Source organism: Chinchilla lanigera, unplaced genomic scaffold (genome assembly GCF_000276665.1).
Source record: "Chinchilla lanigera isolate Chin_1 unplaced genomic scaffold, ChiLan1.0 scaffold00084, whole genome shotgun sequence".
Classification (NCBI taxonomy): Eukaryota; Metazoa; Chordata; class Mammalia; order Rodentia; family Chinchillidae; genus Chinchilla; species Chinchilla lanigera.
Window position 1 is genome coordinate 5500205 of NW_004955485.1, and position 26798 is coordinate 5527002.

At 41.1% G+C, this 26798-nt stretch overlaps 1 protein-coding gene across 1 annotated transcript in view; it reads right to left on the reverse strand.

Moving 5' to 3' along the window:
• Positions 1–26798, reverse strand: part of Sorcs3 (sortilin-related VPS10 domain containing receptor 3) — a gene marked incomplete at its 5' end in the record, with an annotated part of 574832 nt that overhangs the window by 26124 nt on the left and 521910 nt on the right. Inside the window, 6 exons of the mRNA XM_005403919.1 lie at positions 4261–4394; positions 9600–9786; positions 12028–12199; positions 15396–15509; positions 24485–24618; positions 25559–25676. Of these exons, the coding sequence (XP_005403976.1) occupies positions 4261–4394; positions 9600–9786; positions 12028–12199; positions 15396–15509; positions 24485–24618; positions 25559–25676 (859 nt within the window). The remainder of the gene's footprint in view (positions 1–4260; positions 4395–9599; positions 9787–12027; positions 12200–15395; positions 15510–24484; positions 24619–25558; positions 25677–26798) is intronic.

The following is a 26798-nucleotide window of genomic DNA, read 5'->3' on the forward strand; positions in this document are numbered from 1 at the left end:
AAAGAAACACCAATCATTTTCTTAGAGAAAAAAAAAACCACTAAATTATGAATTATTACCCTACAAATTTATTCTTCAAAAGTAAAGAAAAAAGATTTTCTTAGACAAACAAACATTGAGGGAATTTGTGGCGAGTACATCTGTGTTGTAAGATTTGTTAAAAAAAATTTCTTCAGAGATAGGGAAAACAATATCAACCAGAAACCCCGAAGCACAAAATGAAAATAGAGAATTAAGGGAACGATAAATGAAAGTAAATGTTTTTATTTTATATTTTTGTATTTTCATATAGTATATAGAGATATTAATAGAGAAAATATAAAAAACATTCTTACCTTTACAGGAAAAATTTAACAACAAAATAATTATATGCACAAGCTTATTGCATGATGAAAATTTTAAAAAATTAGATGTCTTTTCTTATTTTAATTGACCTAGCAGGTAAGTTTATTAAAATAGTATTACCAACATATGTTTTCTTATGTGAGCTTTAGTATTAACCTTATGTATGCTGTAGACATATAAGAGATGGAGCGAGAAAATGTGGTTATTTTGTTATTATTACATGCTCACACTAACCAAGAGGCCAAGTAATGTTATTTAAAACAGGCTTGGATTAGTTGTGAATATCTACTGAAATTTTAGGAACTCACTAATTAAAGTATGTTAAAACATGATTCATATGGTAAAAAGGAGAGAAAAATCAATAAGAAATAGGTGAACAGCCCAGTAATCAATGATATATAATTCACTTCAATAATTAGTTCATTACAAGACAGCAGAATAAACTCTTCCGAAATGCACACAGGACACTCACCAAGCATCACAATGTACTATGCCATAAAGCACACTTTAACAGATTTGAAAGAACAGCAGCCATATAACATCCATGCTCAGATTACAATTGAATTAAACTGTAAATCAGCAACAGAAAGATAACCAAAAGATCGCCAACTGTTTGAACACTGCACAACACACTGCTAAAAAATACAACATTCAAAGAAGAAATCTCAAGTGAAATTAAAAAGGTTTTGAATTAAAAACTGAAAATATAACCTATCAAAATATGTAGGATATAGCAAAAGCAGTTACTGGAGAAGAGCTTATAGCACTAAACACATACTTTAGAAAAGATGCAAGACCTAAAATCAACCATTTAAATTCCGCTTTAGAAAACTACAAAAGAACAAATCAAATACAAAGTAGCCAGAAAAAAATGAGAATAGAAATCAATGAAACCAGAACCAGGAAATCAATAAAGAAAATCAATGAAACTTAAAATTAGATCTTTGAAAAGATTAATAAAATTGATAAATATCTAACCAGGCTAAGAAAAAAGAGAGAGGACATGAATTACTAACCATTCAAATAAATCAAAGACTTTGCTACCACTCCCAAAGAAATCAAAAGGAAAATACAGGGATACACCGGATAGTTCTGTGCTCACAGGTTCTATAGCCTGGATAAAATAGATTGAGTGAGCTGCAGCTCACATGAGAAAAAACCCAAAATCCAAGTAGGGCTACATCTTTAAACAAATTTAATCAGTAATTAATTATTCTACAAAAGAGAAAGCATCAGGCCTAGAGGTTCTATTATTGAATTCAATAAATGTATAAGGAAAAAATGATGCCAAGTCTCAGCAGAAAAAAAAAAATCAAACAAAATCCAAAAACGTTAAGGACAAATAAACTAAAGGGACCAATGTGTGATTATGACAATGTTTCAGAATATATAGTCAATATATAAAAGTTCATCATTTTCCTGTATTCTAGTAATGAGCAAATGAAATTTGAATTAAAGTCACAATGTCATTTACATCCACATTGCCAACAATGAAACACTTAGGTATAAATCTCTCAAACTATGGGCAAGATCTATATACACAGAGGAAATTACAAAAGCATGTTGAGACAAATCAGAGAATAACAAAATAGCAAGATATTCCATGTTTTTGCATAGGAAAATTCAGCTTGTCATGCATGATGTCATATCATACAAATTCGATCTGTAGGTTCAATATAATCCCTAATTTTAAAAAAGTAAGTCATTTTCCAGATATGAACTAATTTATTCTAAGTTTATATTGTGAAGCAAATGACCTGGCATAACCTATACAATAATGAAGGGGACCCCAGTTCAGTGACTAAGGCAGGGCATGGTGGTACAAGCCTGTAATCCCAGCACTTGGGAGGTTGACACAGGAGGATCGTTCAGAGTTCAAGACCAGCCTGGGCTCCAAAGTGAGCTCAAGGCCATCCTGAACTGCATAGCAAGACCCTGTCTCAAAAAGACAAAAACAAAAAAAGATTCAATGACTGCCTCTACCTAACTTAAAGGCATATTGGCAATCTATAGTAACCAAGACAGTGTGATATTAGTGAAAGAAAAGACAAATATATCAATGGAAAAGAATAGAGATCCAGAAATAGATTCACATGATCCTTGAGAAAGCAGCAAAAATAATAAAACAGGACAAAAATTCTCCATTCAACAAGTGGTAGATATATGTATTGTAAAAATAAAACAAAAAACTATAAAATTCCTAGATGCCCTAAGAGAAAACCCAGATGACCTTGAATAAGGGCCTGAGACTGTAGCTATAACACCAAAGTTGCAGTCCATGGAAGAAAGAATTGACATGCTGAAATTCATGAAAATTTTAAAAATTCTGCTTTCCAAAATACCTTATCAAGAGAATGGACAAGTCACAGATTGGGAGAAAATAATTGCAAATGACATATCAGAATTTTTCTTAAAAATGTATAAAGAACTGCTAAACACTCAACAGTAAGAAATGGAACAACACATTTTTTTAAATGAGTGAAACGTCTTAATGGACACTTCACCAAAGAGGATGTACAACTGGTGAGTAAGCACATGACATATCCTCCACATGCTGTATCATCAGGGAAATACAAATACAAACAAGTACTACTGCAGGCCTGTGAGAATGCCCAGAATCCTGCACGTAGTACCTCCAAATGCTCGTGAGGGTGTGGAGCAGCAGGAACACCTCTTCACTGCTAGTGGGACTGCAAACCAGACTAAGCATTTTTGAACTCATTTCGGTACAGTCTTATAAAATCAAACACACTGTTACTATACATTCCAGCAATCATGTTCTTGGCATTTATTCAAAATAGTTGAAAATTTAAGTCTACACAGAAAACCTGCCTATGAATGATTATAGCAACTTTATTCATAATTGTCAAAACTTGAAAACAAGATGTCATTTAGTAACTGAATGAAAAAAACGACAGATGAAGTAAAATATTAGGGATTGACAGGGACTAAGACAGAGCGAGGGATGATTAAAAGATACACAGAGGTTTCAAAGCCAGTGAAAGTGTTTTGTTCTACACTATAATGTAGATACAGGTCACACATTTGCTCAAACCCCTAGAATGTACAACACCTAGAATGAATCCTAATGCCAGCAATGTATTCTGGGCAATGATGACGTTCCAATGTAAGTTCGTCAGTTATTATGAATGGGGAACTCCGCATGGGTGCTGATAATGAGGGAGGCTACACATTTATGGGAACCCAGCATAGATGAGAAAGCTCTGTAGATTCCTCTTCATTCTGCTGTGAACCTGATATATAAAAAAAACTAAGTTACAAAACAAAGAGGAATGAAGAACAACATTAAGAACATTAATTGAGGAATCTTCAATCTGATGGCTCCCAGTTGTGCAGTTATGGGCATTCTCAACACAAGCATCACCGCCACCAGGTTCTGGGAGCAGAGGGAAACTGGGAAGTGTCTCGGTTCTTTAGCTTCTTCCTCTGAGACAAGACAACCTCAGTGACTTGCCTAAAAAGGCAGAGTTTTGCAGAGCACAGAAAAGGTGCTGTTGAGGGCATTCTCCATGTCTTCTCCCACTTAATTTTCATTACTGCACATTTAGCTCTCTAGTTTACATCTGACACACTGAGATCACCTAATATCAGAGAGTATAAGCAGCTTCTTTGATATTATATAGGTAGTGAGTGGATAAGGCAGTATTAAAACAAAATGGAACAAGCGAACTCTTAGAAATATACATATGTGTTTGTATAGTTTCTCACCTTAGTCTTCACTCTTTAGAAGTCTTTCAATTTTACCTATTAAAATAATGAACTCAGGGTGGGGAGGCAGGTTTTACTCAATTGCATGGGTTCTTTCCTTCTAGTGTCCCCAACACTAACACAGAAGCTGCAACCCAGAAGCACTTAGTACAGATTTAAGTTGATGCTGATCAGAAAGAACCAAACCTTGGTGCTGTTGCCAAACCACCAGAAGTAGGTGAGGGTTCCCAGCTGACTCGGCCACACAACTGCACTGATGTTGACCTCTTTATTTCTGATGGCGACAAATGGAACTCGGAGATGAACATGCTCCACGGGACCTAAAGGAACAGACGAAACAGGGCAGCATGGTATTTCCAGAATAAACTGTCACACTTTACCGTGCTCCCACATTCTTAATCTTACTCTCTACTACAATGCCCTGTAATAAAGCAATGATCACACACCTGCAAGTGTTGGAAAGTATGTGTATGATGAGAAGGAAGCATGTTTCAGTAATACAACAGGGAAGTCAACACCAGTTTCAGATTTCGAGAGCGGTATCTGAATTTAATTTATGTCTGATAATTGCCAACCTCCAGGAACTCTTAGACATCTCCCATCCAAGGAGACAGCTAGTTTACTGGACTTGTAGCCATTAAGTGGGAAGATAAACAGCGGTCTATTTTCTTTGTGAGATTGGCCGGGTCGTGATTTGGGGTCACTGCATCGCAAGGAGAGCTATTCCACTGTCCACTATCCTCGGTTGTTAATTGGTTTCCATTCTCTTCCATAATTGGCCACTGTGCCCTATCATCTGCAGGATACAGAGGGTGTCATTCAGAAACTGGCGAGCACTCCCGTTTTTCTCTTACAAAGAAGGAAACACGCTTCTCCCTAGATGGAATGGGAGACAAATGCCAGTTCTGAAATAACAAAAGTCCGGCTTCTCTCACATTTTTCCTCAGAAAATTGGTGTAAATACCACTGAGCAGGTAAAAGACATAGGTGGATGCAACCTGGGCATGACAAGTGAGGATTTTAATCATTTCCAGAATAAAAGCAGAGGAAAATACTGAGGAGAAATTATTAATGCACCAGTATTGTATTTGGGGGTTTGATACGTTATTTTCTCAACTCTGATATGCAACAATATGCATAAACCTGCAGATTGTCACATTAAGAAATAAGCCAGGCATGGAAGGTTGAATACCTCATCTTCTCATTCATAAGTGCAATCTAAAGAAGTTGAAGTCAGAGAAGCAAAGAGTAGGGATGCCAGAGGTGGGACAGGGTCGCTGTTAGCCAAAGGATGCTAAACTACAGTAAGAGAGGTGGAACACACTGGAGATATTTATTGTACATTGGTGACTAGTGGATAACATTATACTGCATTTTGAAAATCACTAAGAAAACAGACTTTTCCATGTTATCACCACAAATATAAGTACGAGAAGGAAAGTACATGAGAATTAGCCTGACTGAACCATTTCAAGTGCATATATATTTCATGGTAACTTGTTGTCCATGATAAACTTCTACAATTTTTGTCAGCTAAAAAATTAATGAAGAAAAGGGATCTATGCTTTCTGCCTGCAGCTCTCTGCCCTGACTGCAGACATATGGCATCTCAAGACTTTCCTCCAGCAAATAATTTCAACCTTGTCACCACATATACACATTTGGCTGAAGGTCTAATTATGTTAAACGAGCAAATGTATTTATTAGTTTTTGTATAGTTTGTTTGATGTCAGTAAAAGAGTGCAAGATGTGAGAAAATACTGGCTACATCTGTTGCTTTATTGACTCATTTTTAGAGGTTTACGTGGTTAAATTTCTACTTATTGTTTCTGTTTTGACGATCAATGCGGAAGAGGAAAACGCTGAGAAAGGGGCTTTCCAGGTAGCTCTTTCCAGGGAGTGCGAGGAAAACCTGCTTTCCTATATTAACACTCAGAGTTTTTCTTCACATACAGGTTCAAATTTCTCATCCTCTCCTACTGAGAAAAAGGCCTGTTTTGCACTTGTATCATTGCTTCTATTTCCCCCGCTGTCTCTCAAAGGAATGAAACCTCTTCCCCAGGATATGTCATGGAATCTGGGCTTTTCCACAGCTCAGCAAGGTTGTACTGTAGCTTGGGTCCTTGGAGATCTCCTCAGGTCTCTGCCACCTTGGGGACCTTGGCTCAGGCAGGGCTGGCACCGTGAGGTAATGTGATACCCACGACAATGAAAGGAGATCTCCTCCCTAAATTTACACTGGACAGGAACTGGATGAGCTTCTATGAATTAGAACACCACTGAACATGCTCACCTTATTCTGGCTTCTGGTCAAGCATGTTCAGTTAAATTCAATCTTAAGAAACATCATGCAGCAGCTTTTTAGGGCAAGAATCCCAAGCCAGAAGCTTCAGGATTCCACATGGAGGCAGACCACGCAGCGAGAAAAGAGTGGAGGGGTTCAGGAGGGGACACAGCAAAGCCTACACTCTCGCTGTCAAACAGTCTCTCTTTGGATAAAAATCTAATAATCTGTGCGAGGTTGGTTATTATGGGCAGCTAACAACTACTTTTGTTAGCTAATGGCCCAAGGTGAGGCCAAGAGCAGTTTCCACTGTAATAACTGTCCGGTAAATGCAGCCGTGATTGATTTGGAGGGAATTATGAGCGCGATAAAAGTTTCAAGGGACATTTCCTCCTCCGAGCCCATAACCCAGAGTATAAACCTGCACCTTGGTGCTATGTGCTCTCACTAAGTCATGTCGGTCTTCCCACCTGAAAGCGGAACCTCCTCGTGGCAGAATCAGGAAATTGGGTGGGGCCAGTCTCCCTAAAGGAGGAGTATGAATTTCTTTTCCCTTCTGTCTTCATTTTTAAATGCAGCAGAAATGTCAGGCAGAGAGTTAATGGGAAGTACTAGTAATTACAGTAATAACAGGTAACATTCATCATGTTCAAGCTGGTGTAATGTGGCATTCTGCACACTGTGCAGAAAGAAAATGTACCTAAGACTGAGATGGCTGTCCTTCCGACAGGATTGTGCATAAGGCTGGCCTTGGCAGGAGGCTGGGAGCTGGGCGCTTGGAGAGTTTCCAATCAACAGTTAACTGGTCAGAGAGGTTCGTTTTGCCGAACTGTTTTTGCAAACAGTGTGATTTGCTCCGAACACCTGCTTTTTGTGAGGAGTTTGGAGCTTTGATATATGCCAGGTAGAGGCACTTATGCAGTAGCCCCAATAAAAAGCACGGGCACTGAGTCGCTATGAGTTCCTCTGGCAGCCAGCCCGCATGCTGGTACCACTCACGGGCACAGGAATTGGCTTGTCCTGTGTTACTCCAGTGGGAAGGATGCATGAAGCTTGTGCCTAGTTTGCTCTGGGCTCTTCTCCCCGAGCCTTTGCTCTTGGCTGATCTTGCTTTGCAGGAATAAAGAGCCAGGAGTGAAGCTGTGTGCTGAGTTCTGTGAGTCCTCTCAGTGAATCACGAAATGTGAGGTGGTCTTAGGTGCCCCCTTAACACATACATTGTCTAATGTGATTCCTACAAGCTAATTATTAAAGATGAGGAATAACAGGTGTATAAAGGCTAAGAAAGTTGACCAATATCAGGCATTTAACAAAGGGACGTGATCAGAATTCCAATGTAGATGTCTCTTGCTCTAAAGCCTGGGCTTATGAATGTCTTGCACACCACCCACCTGGACATCTGGCCCAGTGCTTTCAGCACAGCATGATCACTATCCATGGGGGCGTGGGGGCATCACCATTTTTCCCATTCCAGGCTCATTTCTCACAGTACCTCTTTCCCCAGCAGAATATAAATCTTGTCTGGGCAGGACCGTGTTGGCACTGTTATCTCTGACTTCCTGGAAGAGTGCCTTGCACATATTAAGAAGTCAACAAATATTTGTGGAATAAATTAGTGAATGTTGAGGTATTTTATTTGTATTTCCATTTTATTGTTACAGGAGCCCTGTGAGGCCAAGTAGGAGTCAGAAGTAAGCCATTTTAAAGTTGGAATTTAGAAAACTCAAAGAAGAAGGGATTTATCTCAAAGTCACACACACTGCATTACTGCTGACACAACTGATCTGTAATCTAGGTCTCCTCCCAAACACTGCTACTATCAGTGTTGCTCTTGTACTAGCGGACTATGCAGTTTACTGTTTGCCAAGGGCTGCTTAGGTGTGGCTTATGGAGAAATTTATACCACCACAAAGTTGTTAATAAGAAAGGAGCTCCTTATGCTCACTTAAATGCTTTCAGAACATTTACTTGTCCTGATGGGGGCACAGTTGGAAAACCACTGTGGGATATACTGATCCCTACTCATTTAAAGTTTTAGTTACACGCAGACAACAACAATCTGACTGTTAGATGGGAAATCCCACAAATAAACAATCACAAGTTTTAAACTACATGATTTTTGTGAGTAGTGTGTTATCCTGCCCAGGACATGAATCATGCTTTTGTCTAGCATACCCATAATGTATAGGCTACCTCCCATTATTATAGGAAAGCAGATAATCTGTATAGTATTTGGTACCATTTGCAGTTCCAGACATCTGCTGGGGATCCTGGAACAGTTCCCTCATGCACATGGGTGGAGGGATAAGAATCAGAGAAGTCCTTAGACACATGGGTGTCGCTGACAAAGGTGTATGAAACCAGTGTCAGCTCCGTAACAACATTGCCTTGACTCACCATCCTGAACCCACAATGTTTATGTCTCAGTTTATCTGAGTCAAGTCCCAGTACATCTAATACACAAAATGCATTTAAAGCAAAATATTTTGGAACTTCAGCTGTTGTTTTCGTTTCTGCCAAGAAAGAGCCAGTAACAATGAAATAGACTAAAAAAAAATCTGAAGAGCTCTTAGAATTGTTTACAACATAATGAATGTGAGTAACTTTGGAGGTAGGAATCAAGTTTTTAAGTGTTTAGTTCTTCTTTTAAAAAAATCTGTTTTTTAAATCCTTCTCTGGCTCTTCCAAAAGAAGTACCAGTTTAGTTTGATTTGTGTTGCCTTCACTCATAATAACTTGAAGATGAACATGAGACCATAAATTAGATGGGGTTTGTACTTCTATTTTCAGGATTCTCCAAGGCAGAAGGAGGGTTATTTCCCGTGATTGTGTGTCTGCATGTGCAGAGGGGCACTGAAAAGGAGGGTAGTGTGGTAATATAGTCTCCAAATTTTCAAAATAATTGATCTACTTTGGTAGTTTAAAATTAAATCACTATAGTGTTTGGTCACTTTTGCATGCCTGTACCTGGTAATCTGAGCAACCACTTTGAAGATAACAATATGCAATATAATAGCCATTGTTCATTTTCCATCATCTTGTTTTCAAATTCTGTAACCTTTTCATTGTTTTTGTCTCTTTAAAATAAAAAGAAAACTAAATTGCATGTAAGTAATATTTTGATTTGCATCATTGTAATAGTTGCAGTGAACTGTTTCTCAGTTCCAAATTCCAGAAAGTCCAGACAGAGGGGGTTGACAGCTGTAAGGAAGAGAAAAGGGGACCGGATCCTACTACTTACAAACCACATGCAGGAAAAGGACAGCGGTATCCGAACCAAGGTTGTTCTCTGCATAGGCTGTCACCTGGAAGATCCCTGCACTCTTATAGACATGCTTGATGCCATCCTCGATGGGGCTGAAGTTAGCATAGGACACAGCAATCCCATCCCCAAAGTCAAGCTGGATATTTGTCCTCTGGAGATCACCCTGCAAGCCAGAATAGCAGTTGGTCAGGTCTATTCATGCAGTCCTACCCGACTTCTATGTACTGCTTTCTCCTGGGCTTCAGCATCTCTCTGTATGGAACCAGAGTCAGTCTCTAGGGCAAAAATACCCTAGCATGATCACCAGACTTCTACCTGATTTCTCACAGGTTGTTACTGCATCACCAAGCTCAGAGTAGCCTGAGTCACCAAGACATGGGCATTGAGAGGCAAGCAATGGAGAATGAATCCCAAGGACTGTCCCGACATCTTGACATGCATGATTTAACTCTTCATCTATGTAATAATAACAACAACAATAATAGCAACAGCTAACAAGTATAGAGTTTCTATCAATGCCAAGCACAACTGCATGGTGTAGAAAGTACTTACAATGTACAAATGGAGATAAAATACAAATTAATCAAACTATTCTCATTGCTGCTGGTAGAAGACCCAAGTCCTAAACAGAGACTGTCTAACTCCAATACTCCTGTTCTCACCACCATGTTATCATTACAATTGTTCTCATTTCTCAGCATTTATTATGTCCCCAAGACTAAGCTAATAACTCTACACATATTATATGTCACCTCCAAAATAGTAATATACAGTAGGATGAGGATGCTCGTTCTACGGATGAAAACTTCACACTATCCAAATTTATATCTCCATTCTCTTGTTCTTCTCGAAATCTACCTGAACCCCTTCTTCCGTGCAGCCTCTTCTGGCTGTCCCAGATCACAGATACCCCTACTTGCTGCCTGGCCTCCTACTGTCAGTGGCCCAGCTGAGTGCCTCATACCACACCCAGCAGACACAGAGCTTCCTTGGGACAGAGGCTGAGCCCATCCTTCTGTACACCAAATGTACCGGACCAACACTTTAGATCAAGACAATGAACCTAACAAAACAAAGATCCTGAATGAAGAAAAATAAGACATTTCTGTTCACTTTTGTACAAAGATGGATGACGGAATAAAAGAGAAAACACATTGGTTTGGATTTAGGAGCCATACTTTCTGCCTCAAAATTATGTATCCGTCACAGTTCTCCTTTCCATCTCTTCCCCTGTGGCAACCCAGATGTGAGTGAAATATTGATGGGTGCTCTTTTGACCCCCATACAATATCAGCCACCCTTGAGTTTATAAATATAAATTAAAGTGGAAATGAACTCAAGGCAATTCAAATGGATAAGATCATGATTTTTTTACATCCATTCAAGAGAAGGTTTTTGAAAACTCCCTAGTGGAAAAGTGATAATGACCTGCTCTGACTCTTAAAGTACTTGAATTCAAGCACCTGGTGCGGGTGAAGGCTGAGGCATCTGTCAACCTGGGATAAGGAACCTTCGCCATCCTGTCTGGAGTGGTCTTGACCTTAAAGACTAAGGTGCTCACATATGTGAGAAAAAACCCTCTGGCCAACTTTGCTTTCTTTCTAAGATCGAGGGCACAGAGCAATTTGCATATAAATTTAGCACACTTTGTCTCTCAGGCAAGCCTTCTAGCTTCACCACCTCCGGAGTGCCCACTCTCTGGTGAAACAGCTCACAAGGGGAGCAAGAAATGAGCAGCGGAGGAACTTCTGTCCCAGATTAAAAGCCTGCACTCTGATTTTACTGCTCAGAGCAAAGGAAACTATAAAATGAACTAATGAGCAGGTAGCTGATGTAAAAGCAACTAATATAACATTCTTTACAAAGATAAATTTAAAGCCTTTCAGTAATCTTCCCCGGCCCTCAAACTCATACTTTTCAGACCCTTTAAAAGCTCCCTGGGCCTTTCCAATTAGTGACACACAGAGTCAGAATAAGAAAAAGAGGATCCCAAAAGCAACAGATGTGAGCTGAATTTCTTTTTCTGGCACTTTATAGTCTTATGATGATAAACATTTCCTAAATAGACCCTAAAGGGGAACCCTGAGGAATACGTCCCTGAAGAATCTGATATATACCCTTCATCCAGACAATACGTGCAGAATATATCCAGACCTGCATGCCCCAGAAGCAAGTGGAGGACCCCACTGCAGACAGGGCACTCTTACGGATGTAAGGAGGAAAATATCTAAACACCAAGACTTCTTTCACTCTCTAATCTTCTGCTTACGAGTCTTCACCTCTTACTGCTGACATCAGTGCAGCAGCTTGGGTGTAGAGATGACAGGTCTTCTTCCTTCTCTGGGAAGGAGGAATGGCTGCTGGCATGTGAGTTCTGACTTCAGAGACCCAAGTGGGCACCTACCTCCTCCATGAGGATGATGAAGGTTGCATTGTGTCCCTGCTCTGCCACCAGGCGCCCATCATTTGTCACCACGTGGAGGCCCCGAGGGGCTTTTCCAGGACACATCTGGGCCTTGGCAGAATACTTGTCTCTTAGTCCATTTGTGCAGTTGTTGGACACAATTCTCCGGTACCTGAGGAGAGTTGACAATTGAGAGTCGTATGTTTGTGCCTAGAGTGTGTGTGTGTGTGTGTGTGTGTGTGTGTGTGTGTGTGTTAGAAAATGCATGAAAGCAAAAATAAGAGAGATGTTTCTTGCAGCTGCCCCTAAAATCTGAGTCTCAAAAAACACAGCCATTTATGAAGACAAACAAAGGCTGAGGAACTGCTATCCCTCTACCTCAGGAAAAGTAGCTCCTTAAACATTATTATTGATCCTACCTGGTGAGCCATGGATCAGATCAGTGTCTAAACCAGCCAGGAAAAATCAATGTCTGAATCACACCCATCAAAGGAGGAGGCGGCGACTGGATTAGGGAAAGAAGGCAAAGCAAGCACAGCTCTCTGGCAGGGCGGAGCCTGTTTTATTGCTCTATGGCCACCTTCAGCTTTCTCTGTACCATAAAACACTGGGACAGCAGGCGTCCCACTTTAATTGATGAGGAGGGCTCTTCCTGTCTTCTCCGTATCCCCAGGACGTCATTCTTTCCCTTAGTACCTAATAGCCCTTACTCTGGAGCCACTGGGTTATTCTACAGCACACTTTCTCCCTTTGCTAATATTTCATGTCCTACCCAGCACAAGTACCAGGTTAAGAAGCAAAAGTTTGAAACTCCATTTCAAAGTAAAATCACCTTGCAATAAGATTGTTTTGGAAAAATGTCCCTGCAAAGTCATCTGACCTTCCACAACAGAAGTATCTGGCTACAGTGATGATGTGTCACTTTCCCTGGTGGCCTAGAGATCTGATTTGCATGCAAACATTACTTCTAGGTAAATCACACACTCCAAATCTTCATTAAAATTAATATTTTATAAAGCCACATAAAATAAAGTATCATCACCACAACTACCTCCGTCACCACACCACGACACCCAGGGTCATCCTCACCACCGTATCTGGTCTCTTTTCATCTTGTATGTCGGTAAGATTTGACTCATTCATCCATGCTGTCTTCTTCTGGTGGCCTCAAAACCAGAGAACCCCCAAAACTTCTTGGGTGGTATTGGTCGTTCATTCCACCTGACATTCCCGGTGTCACCCACTGCTGAACTACCCACCCTCAACCTTCTTGCAGAGATCCCAGGCAGACACTGAGCAGATGTCAGTACTTATTGGCCCAGATGTTAATGGCCAAGGGAGCTCATGACTGGAGCAGTGCTGCCCTCTGTGGTAGTTGCTTAGCACACGTGAGTGCTTAGCACTTGGAATGTGGTTAAGGCTGCACGAAATATGTTAAAATGACAGTCTCTTTGTTATATCTGCTTAGATAAAATGTATTATTAGAGTGAAGCTCAACTTCTACAACTTTTAAAATGTGACCATTAGAAAAATTTAAATTGTTTGTTCTTCACAATATGTTTCTTTTGTCCTTCACTGGTCTAGATAATCAAATTTTTCTAACCAGCTTCTACTTTCTTGTCCATATTTATTCTCAACTTATTGATTTTTTACTGATGATGTATTATTTTGGTGAGTACCATGTCCCAATGCAAACTTAATATCTACTCTTTTTTCTGTAATTTCAGTTGGTTAAAACTCAAGCTGGAGGCTGGGGATTTAGCTCAGCGGCAAAGCGCCTGCCTGGCAAGCGCAAGGTCGTGAGTTCGGTTCCCGGTACCGGAAAAAAAACCAAAAAAAAAAAACCTCAAGCTGGCTGAGGATGTCTAATATAAGCCAACACTTCAGAAACATGGAAGTATTTGCAGAGGTCTATAGTAAATTGTTTGAAAAAACTATGAATTGACTTTCCTTTTCACCTTCCTGATTTTTTTGGCTAGCTACTTGATGCTTTTGTATATCTAACCTGTTTAAAATTGGGTTCACTTATAATGCCCTATGGTTATATGAGGTACTCTAATGCAATTCTTCTCTTCTTTATTTTATTACTTTTTTTTTTTTTGGTACTGGGAATTGAACTCAGGACCTTGTGCTTGCCAGGTGGAAGCTTATGCCACTGAGCTATATCACCAGCCCACACAATTCTTTTCTAATAATGTCCAAGGGATATGTTGATTAGGAACTGAGTGGCCCAGGTGATGCCTTGTGACCACTATATCTTCTTCCCTCCCAACATTTTAGCACCTTTTTCTGTAACATCCTATCTCCTTAAATTGAAGCCCCTGGATTTAGAGTTTGACTGCCTTACATTTCTAAACCTGTAACACAATGTCAGAGGTCCTAAAACTTCAGACCGGATTCCCAGAATGGCTCTTCCAGAACCAAATATTTGACCAAAAATATCATGTCTTTCAGAGTATCTCAGAACACTCAATATGCCTTTTGCATTATGCTCATTTTTCCTCTGTAAATGTTAGCTGGGATATACCACTATCTTACAACCAGATAAAATAAAAGTAAAAGAAGGTGAGCAGCTTGGGTAGGATGAGGGATGATCCATTGGAATAGATGATATAGAAGTCCAGAACATCTTAGTCCCATGCCACTCACAGAGTGGTCTAGAGACAAACAATATCATCATCATCATTTAGAAGATTATTAAAAATGAAGAAGCTAAACCTCATCCCAGTTCTTTCCAATCCATAACTGTGTTCTAATGAGATCCTCAGATGATACGTGAGCACATTAGAATTTGAGAAATGCTGTCCTCGTCCACCCACCCACTTGGCAAATGTCTTCTGGGTCACAGAGGCATCAAAGGAAAAGACTACAGCACCTCTCTGAGGGAACTTTTCAAGTATCTGACAGGTAACTAATAAGCAAAGGAAGACAGAAAGAGATGTATTGGAGAATTACTGAAAATATGCCTTGACCATTTCATTCCAGAAATTCCTCAGGATCAGACTTCTGAATTTTCACTGCAAGTTTTGAGCATGAGTGCATGAGAATTTACATTCATCTTCTACCATTTCCTTCACGTGAAGCCCAAGGAATAAAGGTAACATCCCTTAGGAGGAGAGAAATTTTACAGAGGAATAGTGTCTTCCAGAGGTAAATGGCAAAATGCATTGAAATCTGGGCCATCAGAAATCTCTTCTCATGCTTTCCAGTAACGGTAATCCCAGGTAAACAACTCAGTTTCCTCCAAAACTTCTTGTCACAAACAAACCCTATTTGCACCCTTTCTTCTTAAAAAGCAATGTATTTCCTTTGATTCTAATGCAAGGAAGTAGGAAAACAACGAATTAAGTTCCTTTGCGTGTTCTTACCCAGTGCTGTTAAGGTAACTTTGCCCAAGGCTGCAGTCCTTTGAGGGGGATGCTGGATTATACCAGAATGCAGGAACACACTGGCTCTCTCCATGTCTCTCATAGCCATAGTCGCTGTTAGGAAAAGAATATTACATGTACGAATGCTGAAGAACTCACAGACACACAGACCTATGCATCAGTTAGTGCTATACAAAACCACAATACACTGTATCAACTAACCCCAGTGAGGACAAATGTCCATACTTTGGAAACGAATCATCAGATTTATAAATAATCTCAAATTATTTGAAATCTAGTCCAGGAGGAAAAAGGAGTAGATTATCAAATAGAAATTCTAGGTTAGAAAAATATGTATTTAAATACTATTACAGTTACCCTGGTGTTATGGTTGATACCTTGTGTCAACTTGGGGAGTCTAGAGGTTTGGCTAAGTGACTCAGCAGTTCTGCATCTTGGGGTAAACAGGACATGCCCTTACCCTTCTGGGATGTTGTTTATTGTGTCAATTTGACAAGTTTAGAAGGTTAACTGTGTGACTCAGCAGGGAGCCAGGGTGCTTACTTTGTATTCATCCTGAGCCTGTGCAGGAGGAGGGCATGAAGATTATGTGAGTGCTACATGCCCCCTGGGTTGGGGGAGCCTGCTTACAATATAAGGGAGGGAAAGAGGCTTGCTCCTCTCTATCACTCTTCCCTTTTGCTCTTGTTGCTTTGCTGTTCCACCACCATGAACTGTTGCCCTCTGCCATGTGCCACTCTGCCTTGGAGCCAGCAGAGTATGAACTGAAACCTCCACAGACTGTGAGCTAAATAAACCTTTCCTTCCTTCATTTTGGGTGTTGGATATTTTGTCCCAGCAACGAGAAAAAAGTAACCAAGACACCTGGTTTGAGTTGGAGCCAGAAGGCTACTATAATCTTAAAAGCATATTTTTGGTCACTATACAATTAATGAAATAAGTAGACAGCAACAAAGAAGAAGACTTTAAAGGTCAAGATACACTTCCATATTATGACTTAATATATGTGATTGCAAAATATATTTCGTGTATTTCACTTTCATTTTTTCCTGAAAACTTGTCTTTCGTGAAATACAAATACACACATGCATTTGAGTACGTGCACACAGTCATGCAAAGGTTTACTGATTAGATATAACAAGAACCATCTTTACTCCCCAAAATGAAAGTACAGTGCTTTTCCATGTGTCTACAAAATCTCAGCTATAATAAAATGGAGAAAGTGAGGTATGTTCCCTTTTTTCTCCCATGTACAAAATGAGTAACAGACCAAAGCAGGAATGGAAACCCCCACTTGAAGGCCAAAGGAGGTTGGACTCCTTGAGGTTCCCAGGTGTTGTATATGTCAAAGTACAAGTGGGTAGCAGGGCTTACTGTTTCAGTAACCAGCCAGAAGTCACTGAGGGTAGTTTCTCTTGGCAGGAGAATTCATGCCTCCATATTCAGTATCCATGTATTCCTGAAGCCCACACACTGGGCAACACTATCTGAGTATTTGCATATTGACTCACAGGGTGCTGAGGAAACACAACCACTCAGGGAGTCACTTTCTGCACCCCCCCCCGCTCTCTTTTTCTGCTCACATATTCTCGGAGCTGATATTTTGTGGAATTCCAGCAGAAACACAGGGTTGGCAATGAGAGACACAACACACTCCACACCTGGCTGGAGAACGGAATACTACAGCAGGAAGCAGAGAGCCAACCTGTCTGGTTCAGAAGAGCCAGGTGATTAATGTGACCGTGTATATTCTCAGCCCAGTCTGATCCCCTTCCATGCTCCTCCACCAAACCCATATCTGAACGTGCCTAGCCAGGCCTTCCACCTCTCTTTATATATTTATATGACATGCTCTGGGCCCTCCTGCATTTGGTCATTTCCTACTCATGCTTCTTTAATACCTAGGTTGTATGAAGCCATCCTTAATTGCCCAGATAAAATCTTTGGACCCTAATGTGTTGGAAAAATAAATGGAAACTACAAAAAAGCTGAGATATTTGTTGCTGTTTTTCAGCAATGTAAGACTATGTCTAAGATACTGCAGGTGTAGAGTAGATATTCATTGAATGAATGGATATTCCACTTGCATTTAAAAAACCTCACTAATTATCCCACGATGTTGTATCTATTTCTGCACAGGCTCTGTGATGCTCCAATGTAACTGCAGAGAGTTCAGACAGGGTTCAAGAGATAAATGCAGAGGAAGTGTGAGTGGGGCTGTAGACTGATACACAGGTGGAACTCCAGAGCAACTTTGATATGGTTCTGTTTTAATGAAAAAGGAAGAAAGGAAAGAAAAGGCATTTCAGCCAAGTCAATATTTTGTCAGGCCTCCTAGTCAGCTACTGAGCTCTCTTAGCAAGACAGTTCATATGGACTTGCAACAGCCCATGAGATCTGACTGTTAAAATTTCACAAATTTTGCAGAATAATTAATAATAATTAAGCAAAGTCATTGTTAAAACGGACCTATATGAAATTTCATTTATGTAAATTATATTTATGCATTTATAAATTCTCAAAATGCAATTTCCTAATTGCTATTGTATTTTATTACTATATATATTATGCTACCTATAAAAGAATCATATTATCATGATATTACCGTATTAGCTGTGTTACTGAGGTTATTTCCACAAATGTGTTTGTACGGCAGGAATACTGTATACTTTGGGGCTGATTCCTACCTCTTCCCACGCTTCACTCACTGGTGTCACATAGGTAGCTTCAAGCCTGCCATGGTAAGAGTATGTACAATAAACAGTATTTATTTGTTCCTAGAGGGCCAGTACTTCAATATTTACCAGCACTCCACTGAATATCTTATCTCCAAGCATTATTTCTATCCATGGAATCATTAAGCTGTGATGTGTCTGCACTCTTTCAGGAACATTCTCTGACTTCTTTATGAGGTAAACCTGTTGAAATGTCCTGCCAGCCCCAGGAAATACTGGCACTCTGTGAAAGAAGGACGCTTTTCTCAGCAGCTCTGGGAAGGAGAAAAATGTTTCAATGCTGTTTGGGAAATGTAACCGACTTTGGCGGTTCTTTCGGCTCTGCTACCTGTTAGTGATGCAGTAATTAAAAACGGTACATCAGGCAGGAAGCTTCTTCCCAAGGAGCAAAAGCACCTCATTAATATTTAACAGCTTTAGTGGAAACTGGCTGCCCCCAAGCCTTGGACTTCTTCATTAATTTCTGCTGTGTGTATATTAGAATCTCACACTGTCCAACCTCCTTTCCCAGCTTTCCAGTCTGTATGATTTATACAAACAGAGGCTCTGGCAGCCGCTGCAGCTTCCTGTGGGAAGGTGTGTCCTGCTGAACTGCGAGCCTTGGACAGTACATGCCAGAAAGGTTGCTTTGCCTCGGGGAAGTGAACGTCACAGATGCTAAAGCACACGAGCACTTTCCCTCAAGAAATGAGTCATCTTTCTGTGTGTCTTGATTATAAAACATTTGGAATGGCTAAAAGTTTAGGGGAAATTTTGTCCAGTCCCAGGAACCTGTGCATCTTTGAAACCCCATCTGTCCAAGGAAAGACCTCAGATTCCCAATAAAAAACAGCCAGGACTGTTCAGAAGCCAGAAGTCTCTGCGTGTCAGAATAGGAAGGCTGCTTGCATGCCCTGGGCTCCAATCCCTGCAGTTGTGGACCAGAAAGGAAAAGTAAAAACAGAACAAACAACTTGGCACAGGTTCTGCATAGCCGAGGGTGGCAGACGGAGGTAAACAGCGAGATTGCTACTCCCCGTTCAGTACAACATCACATGCACACATTTGTGGTCAGAGAGGGTCCCTGGTCCCCGAGAATGACACTGTAAGAATCATGGAGATGACCACAGTCGTGGTCTCTTCCCAACAACCTGCCGGTGCTGCCCAAGTCTCAGACCACGCATAGCGCCGCCGCCAGTGCCTTGAGCCCTGCTTCCTCTGTCCTCCCCTGGAGCAGCTGAGATCACAGGCCTGGGGCCCTCAGGCGCCTCTGGCTCCTTTCAGGGCATTAGGTAGCATGGTAAATTTGAAGTGGGCACTGAGTGAGCACTCAGAAAACAGACGCAGCCACAACACCAGCACCACCAATGGACTAATAATTAACATGGTATCAGTTAGAGTCTAAGCGCAAATATAGCCCCAGAAAAAGACATGTGCATCCAAGCCATTTCAGAAATTGTTTAGGAAACCCAATAATAATCCCTCAAATATTTCTCCTAATCTAACCCTCTTCTGTCAGTTTGTCTCACTCCTCTAGCTCCCCAAAAGTTCCTTACTTGCCTGCTGTTTTAATGACAATCTGGTGTCCAGTGCTCTGAAAGCCTACTTATTTTCCTATAATCATTCTGCAGTAAGTCTACAGCTCCCTGACCACCTCCTAAAGGACCTATTCCATGCTGCTATCAGCCCTTGGGGATCCTTGTTTCCAGGAGAACTTGCTACAATATAGAAATATTTTATATCTATGCTGTCCAACATGGTAGCCACTCACCAGTATAACTAAGGAATTGATTTTGGAATTTTATTTCACTTTAATGCAAATATGCACATGTGACTGGTGGCTACTACCATTATAATGGATAGTACAGTTTGGGCCCATAAAATTCAGCACTTTATTATATTTTTTATTAGTCTCTGTTATACCTTCTTTTAGCGCAGTAACTCTTGCTTCTACATCGTTTATTACCTTGGTTACAGTTTGGCGTGGCCGCTCTAGAGGCAGCATCCTCTCTTGTGTTCCATACGCACAAAGCCTGAATGGATTTTGGATACATCTGAATTTATGAGCCATGGCATCCCTAGACCTCTTTTCCTCTGTCTTCAAGGTACATCACCACTTCCTAACTATGCTTTGAAGGTCTGCTACCACACTAGACATGCAGAGTAGCCCCTAAGACTCAGATTCTGGAGTCCAAATCCTATTTTCTTGAATAAATTAACCTATATCTTAATTTCCATCTACAAGATACATGTAATAGCAAACTCTCCTTTCAGGAGTTGGTTGAGGCAATTAATTAAGAGATCTGATGTTTAACACTTGGTGCAGCACCTCACGTATGCTCAGCAAAGTTAAGGTTGATTGAGCAAGTCCTTAGATGAACAATGAAGACAAAACTGTCTAAACTGGTTTCTTGCTGATCAAATATACTTGGGTTTCCCAGAGGGCTACTCCTCCACAGGAGTCCCTGTGGAACTTCAAAGTAAGCCCTTATCCTCCCTTTCCCGGCTACCTGCAGCCTCTGGTGATCTTGATTCTCAGTGAGAATTTGCTCCTGGCTCCTCAATAGCACCATGGAGGTAGCTGCAAAGTAGCTCTCTCATGTAAGTTTGAGGTGAGGGTATGAAGCAATTATCCACCGTTCACCTTTATTACTGATACTCACTCTCATGAACGTGATGGGAGCCAAGGACAGCCTACAGATGAAATGTTTCTGAGAATCAATAAAGCTCTCTAAACAGTGGAAGGACATAGGTGAAAATTACCCTACCTCCAAGTTTCTCAAAGCCTCTACCAAAGTGAAGACATTTCATCCTCTTCCCCCAGCTTTCAACCTCCCTAAACTAGGTTATATCCTCTCCCTGCTGTGTCTGAGACTTAAACTTGGCATGGGCCAATCAAATGAGTGTGCCCTGATTTGACCTAGGGAAACAACTAAACGGGATGTACATGATAATTGCTTGTACTGATTGAGCTCAGCACCTCAGGTTCCTGAGGTAATAATACTTCCTGGTAGGGAAGACCATACAGAAGGGGACAAGGCTAGGAAACAGTTGCTATGCACTGATTTCCAGCAGTATCATTAAAGACCAAGAGACTAATAACATTTGATGAAAAAAATTACAATTTTAAGCCAGTAGCGATGGTCACTGAAATAGACTTCAAAAACAACAATTTCAAATATCCGTTCCCATTTCCCCCCTCTACACCACTGTAAATAAACCAGAAAATTCAGAAATCACAAAAGACTTGTCCAATACTCAGAAATGGTGAAAAAATAATATGACTTTCTAGGCCATATTACTTTCTTACTATTGCTCTCCAGTTAAGAGCACTACATACCATCCAACCTTGTGTGACTGTCCACTGTGTCTCCAACTTCTTTTTAATATGAGGTATGACTCACCACAGAGATGTAAACATACAATCACTCATACTTAAAAGAAAAATCTATAAAGTCTTCCAAGAGACTGTATATCTGTTACAATTCCTGCACCAAAGGTCAAGGCTACTTCATTGGAAATTGTTTTAGAGTTAATAAAACATTCTGTATTAAGTTTCACCAATAGCAGTAAACGTAGGTCATATGGAGGTGAGTTTTAATTTTAGACTAACTTAACACGGAGACCCTATTTCTTCTAAACATAATGTAAATCTAAAATAACAGGACTGGCTTGATTTCTTGAGAAACAATGGCATAGATGGGAGTGTGCAGTTTAGCAAGCCTTGAGTTTGAACTCCAGTGCTTTTGCTTACCTCTGTAACCTTGCTCAAGTAACTTATGACAGGATCCCCATTGCCTCTCATTCATTAGGCAAGAGGAAGGATGCCGAGACAGCCGATCTTGGATCTGGGTGGCATCTCCACCAATGTGACTGTGAGAACCATGTGGTACTGCAGACAGGATTCTGCCCCTCACCCCTTGCTTTACTTAAAGGCAGATTCTGACAGAAATCCCTGAAGAAGGGCTCAGGAAGTCATTAAGCAATGCCACCAATATTAAAATAAACAGGAAGCACTCGGAGTCACTACTTTGAAGACAGTGCCTATTGGGATGGGTGAGCTCTGGTTTATTTGCTGAGATTAGGATGGGGACCACTTAATAAACCTAGGGTGCAAGTGTCACATAGCATATTAACAACAGCCACTGTGTGTTGTATGGCTATTTTAAACATCACCAAGATAAACACCCCTCTGTAACAATGGCGTGCATTCATTCCCTTCTTAACTCATTTATTTCTCTCTAGAACTTAATGAGATACATGATACATATATTTTTATTTTGTAGTTAAGGAGGTAAAGGCATAGAGATGAAGAATAAATTCTCAAGATCAACATTTGAGTATTAACACTGGAGTGTTTATCCAGACCACTGAATGTTAATAGAATTGCTGAAGGAAAAATACATCGCTGTAGCGCTTGTTCCTTACTTGTGTGGCTTCTCAGCAATGGGTGAGGGTCTGTGGTGGCTCAGAGGGACACAAGACAGTGAATTGCAGCAGTGTATACACACTCATGTTTGCAGCAGTGCAACAATACCTAAATCTTGGAAATGGTTACCTACCCATCAACAAATGAATGGATAAAAAATGTGGTATTAATACACAAAGTGGTACTACTGTGCCATACAGAAGGATAAATTTGAGTCATTTGTAGGAAAATGGATGCATCTTAAGACCATAATATTAAGTGAAATAAATCAGGCATGCATGGTTAAGTATTGCATGACTACTCTTATATGACAGACCCGAAGTATAAATATTTTAAAAAATAAATGGTAGACAGTAGAAAATAGGGAGCCAGGTCTTTTGCAAATGGGAAGCAGATCGAGAGATGGAGGGAAGAGGAGGGGGAAGAGAAGGGAATCAAATAATTAAGGTATGTTAAGTACATGTACCTACTCCCTAAGATGAATGTAAACTATGCACTGCACCAACAAAACCTTAAAACATGAAGGGTAGAAGTGAAGAGAGGACCAGTAGATTTAGAGCATTCCTTACAACTGTGTAGATGGGTCAAGAGGCTTTGAGACATACTGTGCTTTGGAAGAAGAAAATGCAGAGGTTCACTGATGGCCTCCTTTTGGGAGTGAAGTGAGCAAGGCCTCTGAGGTGACTGTTTCAGCCACTGAGTGGACAGCTGCGTGTGTTATTGAGGCTGGAAAAGGAGGTCAGAAACTTTTCCCAGTGAGGGTTCCCAGAAGAGCTCTGCTTTGGCCACAGCTAGCCTGGCCTCATTCAGCAAATCCAGAGAAGTGCAGCGAGTAGATACAGATCATGTACATACAGCGAGTAGACATACAGATCATATCTCTCTCTACAGAGAGAGGAGGGCATGGTTAGAGGTAAATACTCAGAATGTGTGAGTCACTGGTTGTAGCTGAGATTTAAATTTCAGTAGGTGAGAACTGGTGATGTAGCTCAGGGAGAGCGGGCTCCACTAACATGCATAAAGTCCTGGGTTCAATCTGTAGTACCACAAAAATTGATAAAGTAAAACAAAACCATAAAACCCAATTATGATGGTGAAGCTCTGAATCATTTCCAATTTTTTTTTAATAACTGGTAACGGCCTTGGTGGTTTGATCAATCTACATTCTTATGTCTGGAGGACTGAGCAACTTGGTTGAAGATAACAGTATGTAAGGAGCAAGCACTGTTAATCCCTATCACTTTGTTTTGAGGTCATGTATCATTTTGGGTTTTTTATGTTGTTTTCATTTTGTCTTCATTGTTGTTTTGTTTTTTTTTGTTTTTTTTTTTGTTTTTACTTTTTGAAATAAAAAGAAAACAATTATGTAGAAGAGTCTGAAGAGTCCCAAGACAAAGAAATGATCAGTGGTTGAGCAGACCAAAATGCTAATTATCCTGATTTGATCATTGCATGGTATACAAATATACAAGTTATTATATGGAGCTCCATAAATATGCACAAATATTATACGTCAGTTAAAATTAGAATATGAATAAAAGGAAAGGACTACATAGAGTTCCCATGGAAGAACAGTTTGAGTGAATATGTGTGAGGTGACGATCCAAGACAGTAGCTTTCTGAGTTCCACCAGTGTCCAGCCCAAATCCTTGGAAGAGTCCAACACTGCTGCTCCCTGAAGATGAGAAGGCCTCTGGGAAACGCTGCAGAGACAGAGGAGCATCCCCCACACTGCAAAGAGCCTCAGCCTGTCCTTCCTCCAGCAACGCGGACCTCTCACCTGTCCCACTCACCACACCAGCAAACAAACTTCCCACCTCTGGGCTGTGCCTTCCTCTACTAAATCCATCTTCTCCCCATCCCCCCCCACACACAAACAAGTGAATGTTGAGTTGTAGTTGGTGATTAAATGCCAAAGGACTCACCACTCGAAGTCCCAGTCAGCACAGACACAGGGTTCTGAGACCACGGACCCTGAGTAGTCACGGCCCAGGGCACACTGAGCTCCCGGCTTCCGTTTCTTGAATATTTTCCTTTCTCCCATAACACAAGGTTCTCCCTTAAAGAAAAAGTCCACAGTGAGAGAGGAGAAGAGCACACAGGAGGTGATGCAAACCTGCATCTCAACAAGAATCAGTAGCCTTCTCATTCTTTCAGTCACTCTAGGTAGCAATTTGATTCCCACTAACCACTTGGAAATTGCAAGAACAAAAGTGCTAATCTTCTGCTACAGCACACGAGGGACACCATGGGAACCTGGCCCACTGCCACGTCTTCACCCTTGCTATCCCATAATATCTACTTCATCCTGCTTCTTTCCAGCCCCAGACTCCAGTGGCCTGTACAGACCACCAGGTACACTGTGTGAGTAGCTTCAGCAGCAGGTCTAGTGGAAAGAAGCCTATTCTGACACATTTTCTTCCCATCCTCTTCACTGTAGTACACTCTGAAAGTTCCTGCTCTTTGATGAATGTCCATTCCCAAGCTCCAGTTCTTAGTCAAAGACCAAAGGAGGAGGAGAACTTGAACGTAATGCAAGGACCCAAGAGTTCCGAAGAAGGCAGATGTCCGCCTGCACTACATAGCAATAAATACCTGCCATGGTCAGACCCATGGACGCTGCCCCTTTCTCTGCAGTCCTCTCCCCTCTGGCTTCAGGCTGGCTGTGACACGCCCTGTCTCTCCACACTGGCAGGGCAGATGAGTACTCCCCTGGAGAGCGTCCTACCTGTCTGGTATTTACTTCTCCACAGATGCAGCTAAGACCCCAGATTACCATCATCTTCTCTCCCCCCAGGAAACTCAGTGACCTCAGTGAGTACCTACGATCCTAAGGTACTGCTGGTCTGGTTATATCTAACCCTGCCCTGAAGTCTGCACCTGTGTCCTCAGATGGCCCATTATGTTTCTCCCACACACAGGAAGGGCCTTCCAGGGCTGAACACCAGCTCACAATGGCTCCTTTCCCTAAAGGCCAGCATGCCCCCGCCTGGCTGTACCTGATTGAGCAGGTGCCATGTCTGATAGTCCTCCTTGGTGCAGCGCCGGCTAAAGATGGATTTGTAGTCCACTTTCACCAACTGCCATTCGGAGCGGAGGCTGAAGTGGCCAAAAACTCTAAGTGTTTAGGAGAGAATGGGAGAGACAGGCAGAGAGGGCCCACGGTCAGTCAGTGGTCCACCGAGACTAGGGAGGACGAGGAGAACTTCACTGCCGCCTGACTTCTTCCGGTCTTCCAGAGAGTTCCTGGAAGGTCATTGAGGGGAATCCACCACCCTCACAGCCCTAGCCAGTTGGCCTGTCATTCACAGTGGGTTTCATTACCATGGGTTTATTTTTTTAATGCTTAAGCAACATGGGCACTTTATAGGACACATTGAGGATATAGACCATATAGAGAAGTAAAAACTGCACCCAGCAGTCCACAGTCCAGCACCCAGTTGAGATCACTGCTCACATGTTAACAATAGCCTTTCCACTTCTCCTTAGTGCAACTGGGGTTCTATCTACCATGTCCATGGACAAGAACCACATTTCTCATCTGTATAGTGGAGTGTGTGTGTGTGTGTGTGTGTGTGTGAGTGTGTGTTGGGAGCCTGGAAATGGATTATCCAAAGTATGACCCCTAATGCCAAAATGTTGTATCTGCATTGTCTAAGTGTGTTTCAGTAGACATTCCAATGCCTAACTCACATTAATGCCCACTATCCCCTCTCCTCCCTGGAAAAAGCACACCAGTCTCATAAAAGGAACTTATATTTATGTATGGTAAAGAAGCAAACCACTAGTGTGACATAGATAATCAATACTGACCTTTTCAAAGCCCAGAAGTTGATAGCCCTATAAATATGAATGATCAATCATTTCTAGAAAAATGGAAAAACATACACTGATCATCCATACTCCACTGGGATTGCATGTCAAATACAAAGCAAGGCATCTATCACAGCAGTGAAAAGGGGAAGCCAGTCACGCCAGGAGTTTCAAGCAAAGCAAGTCTTTCAAGGAACGGGATGGCTTGTGTTCTGGCGAGACTTAATCACACTTCACACTGCCAGCCAGGATTCTGCTGTGCTCACATCAATCAAGTAATTCTTTTCATGAGACATTTCCTTCTCCTATCTGGAAGATGAAGGTGAAAAAATGAAAGAAGGAGAGAAATAGAATCGCTTTTCTATGTCTTATGACTTAAAATACATCTCAGGAAACAACTTTGAATGTGTTACCAGATAAAAGTTA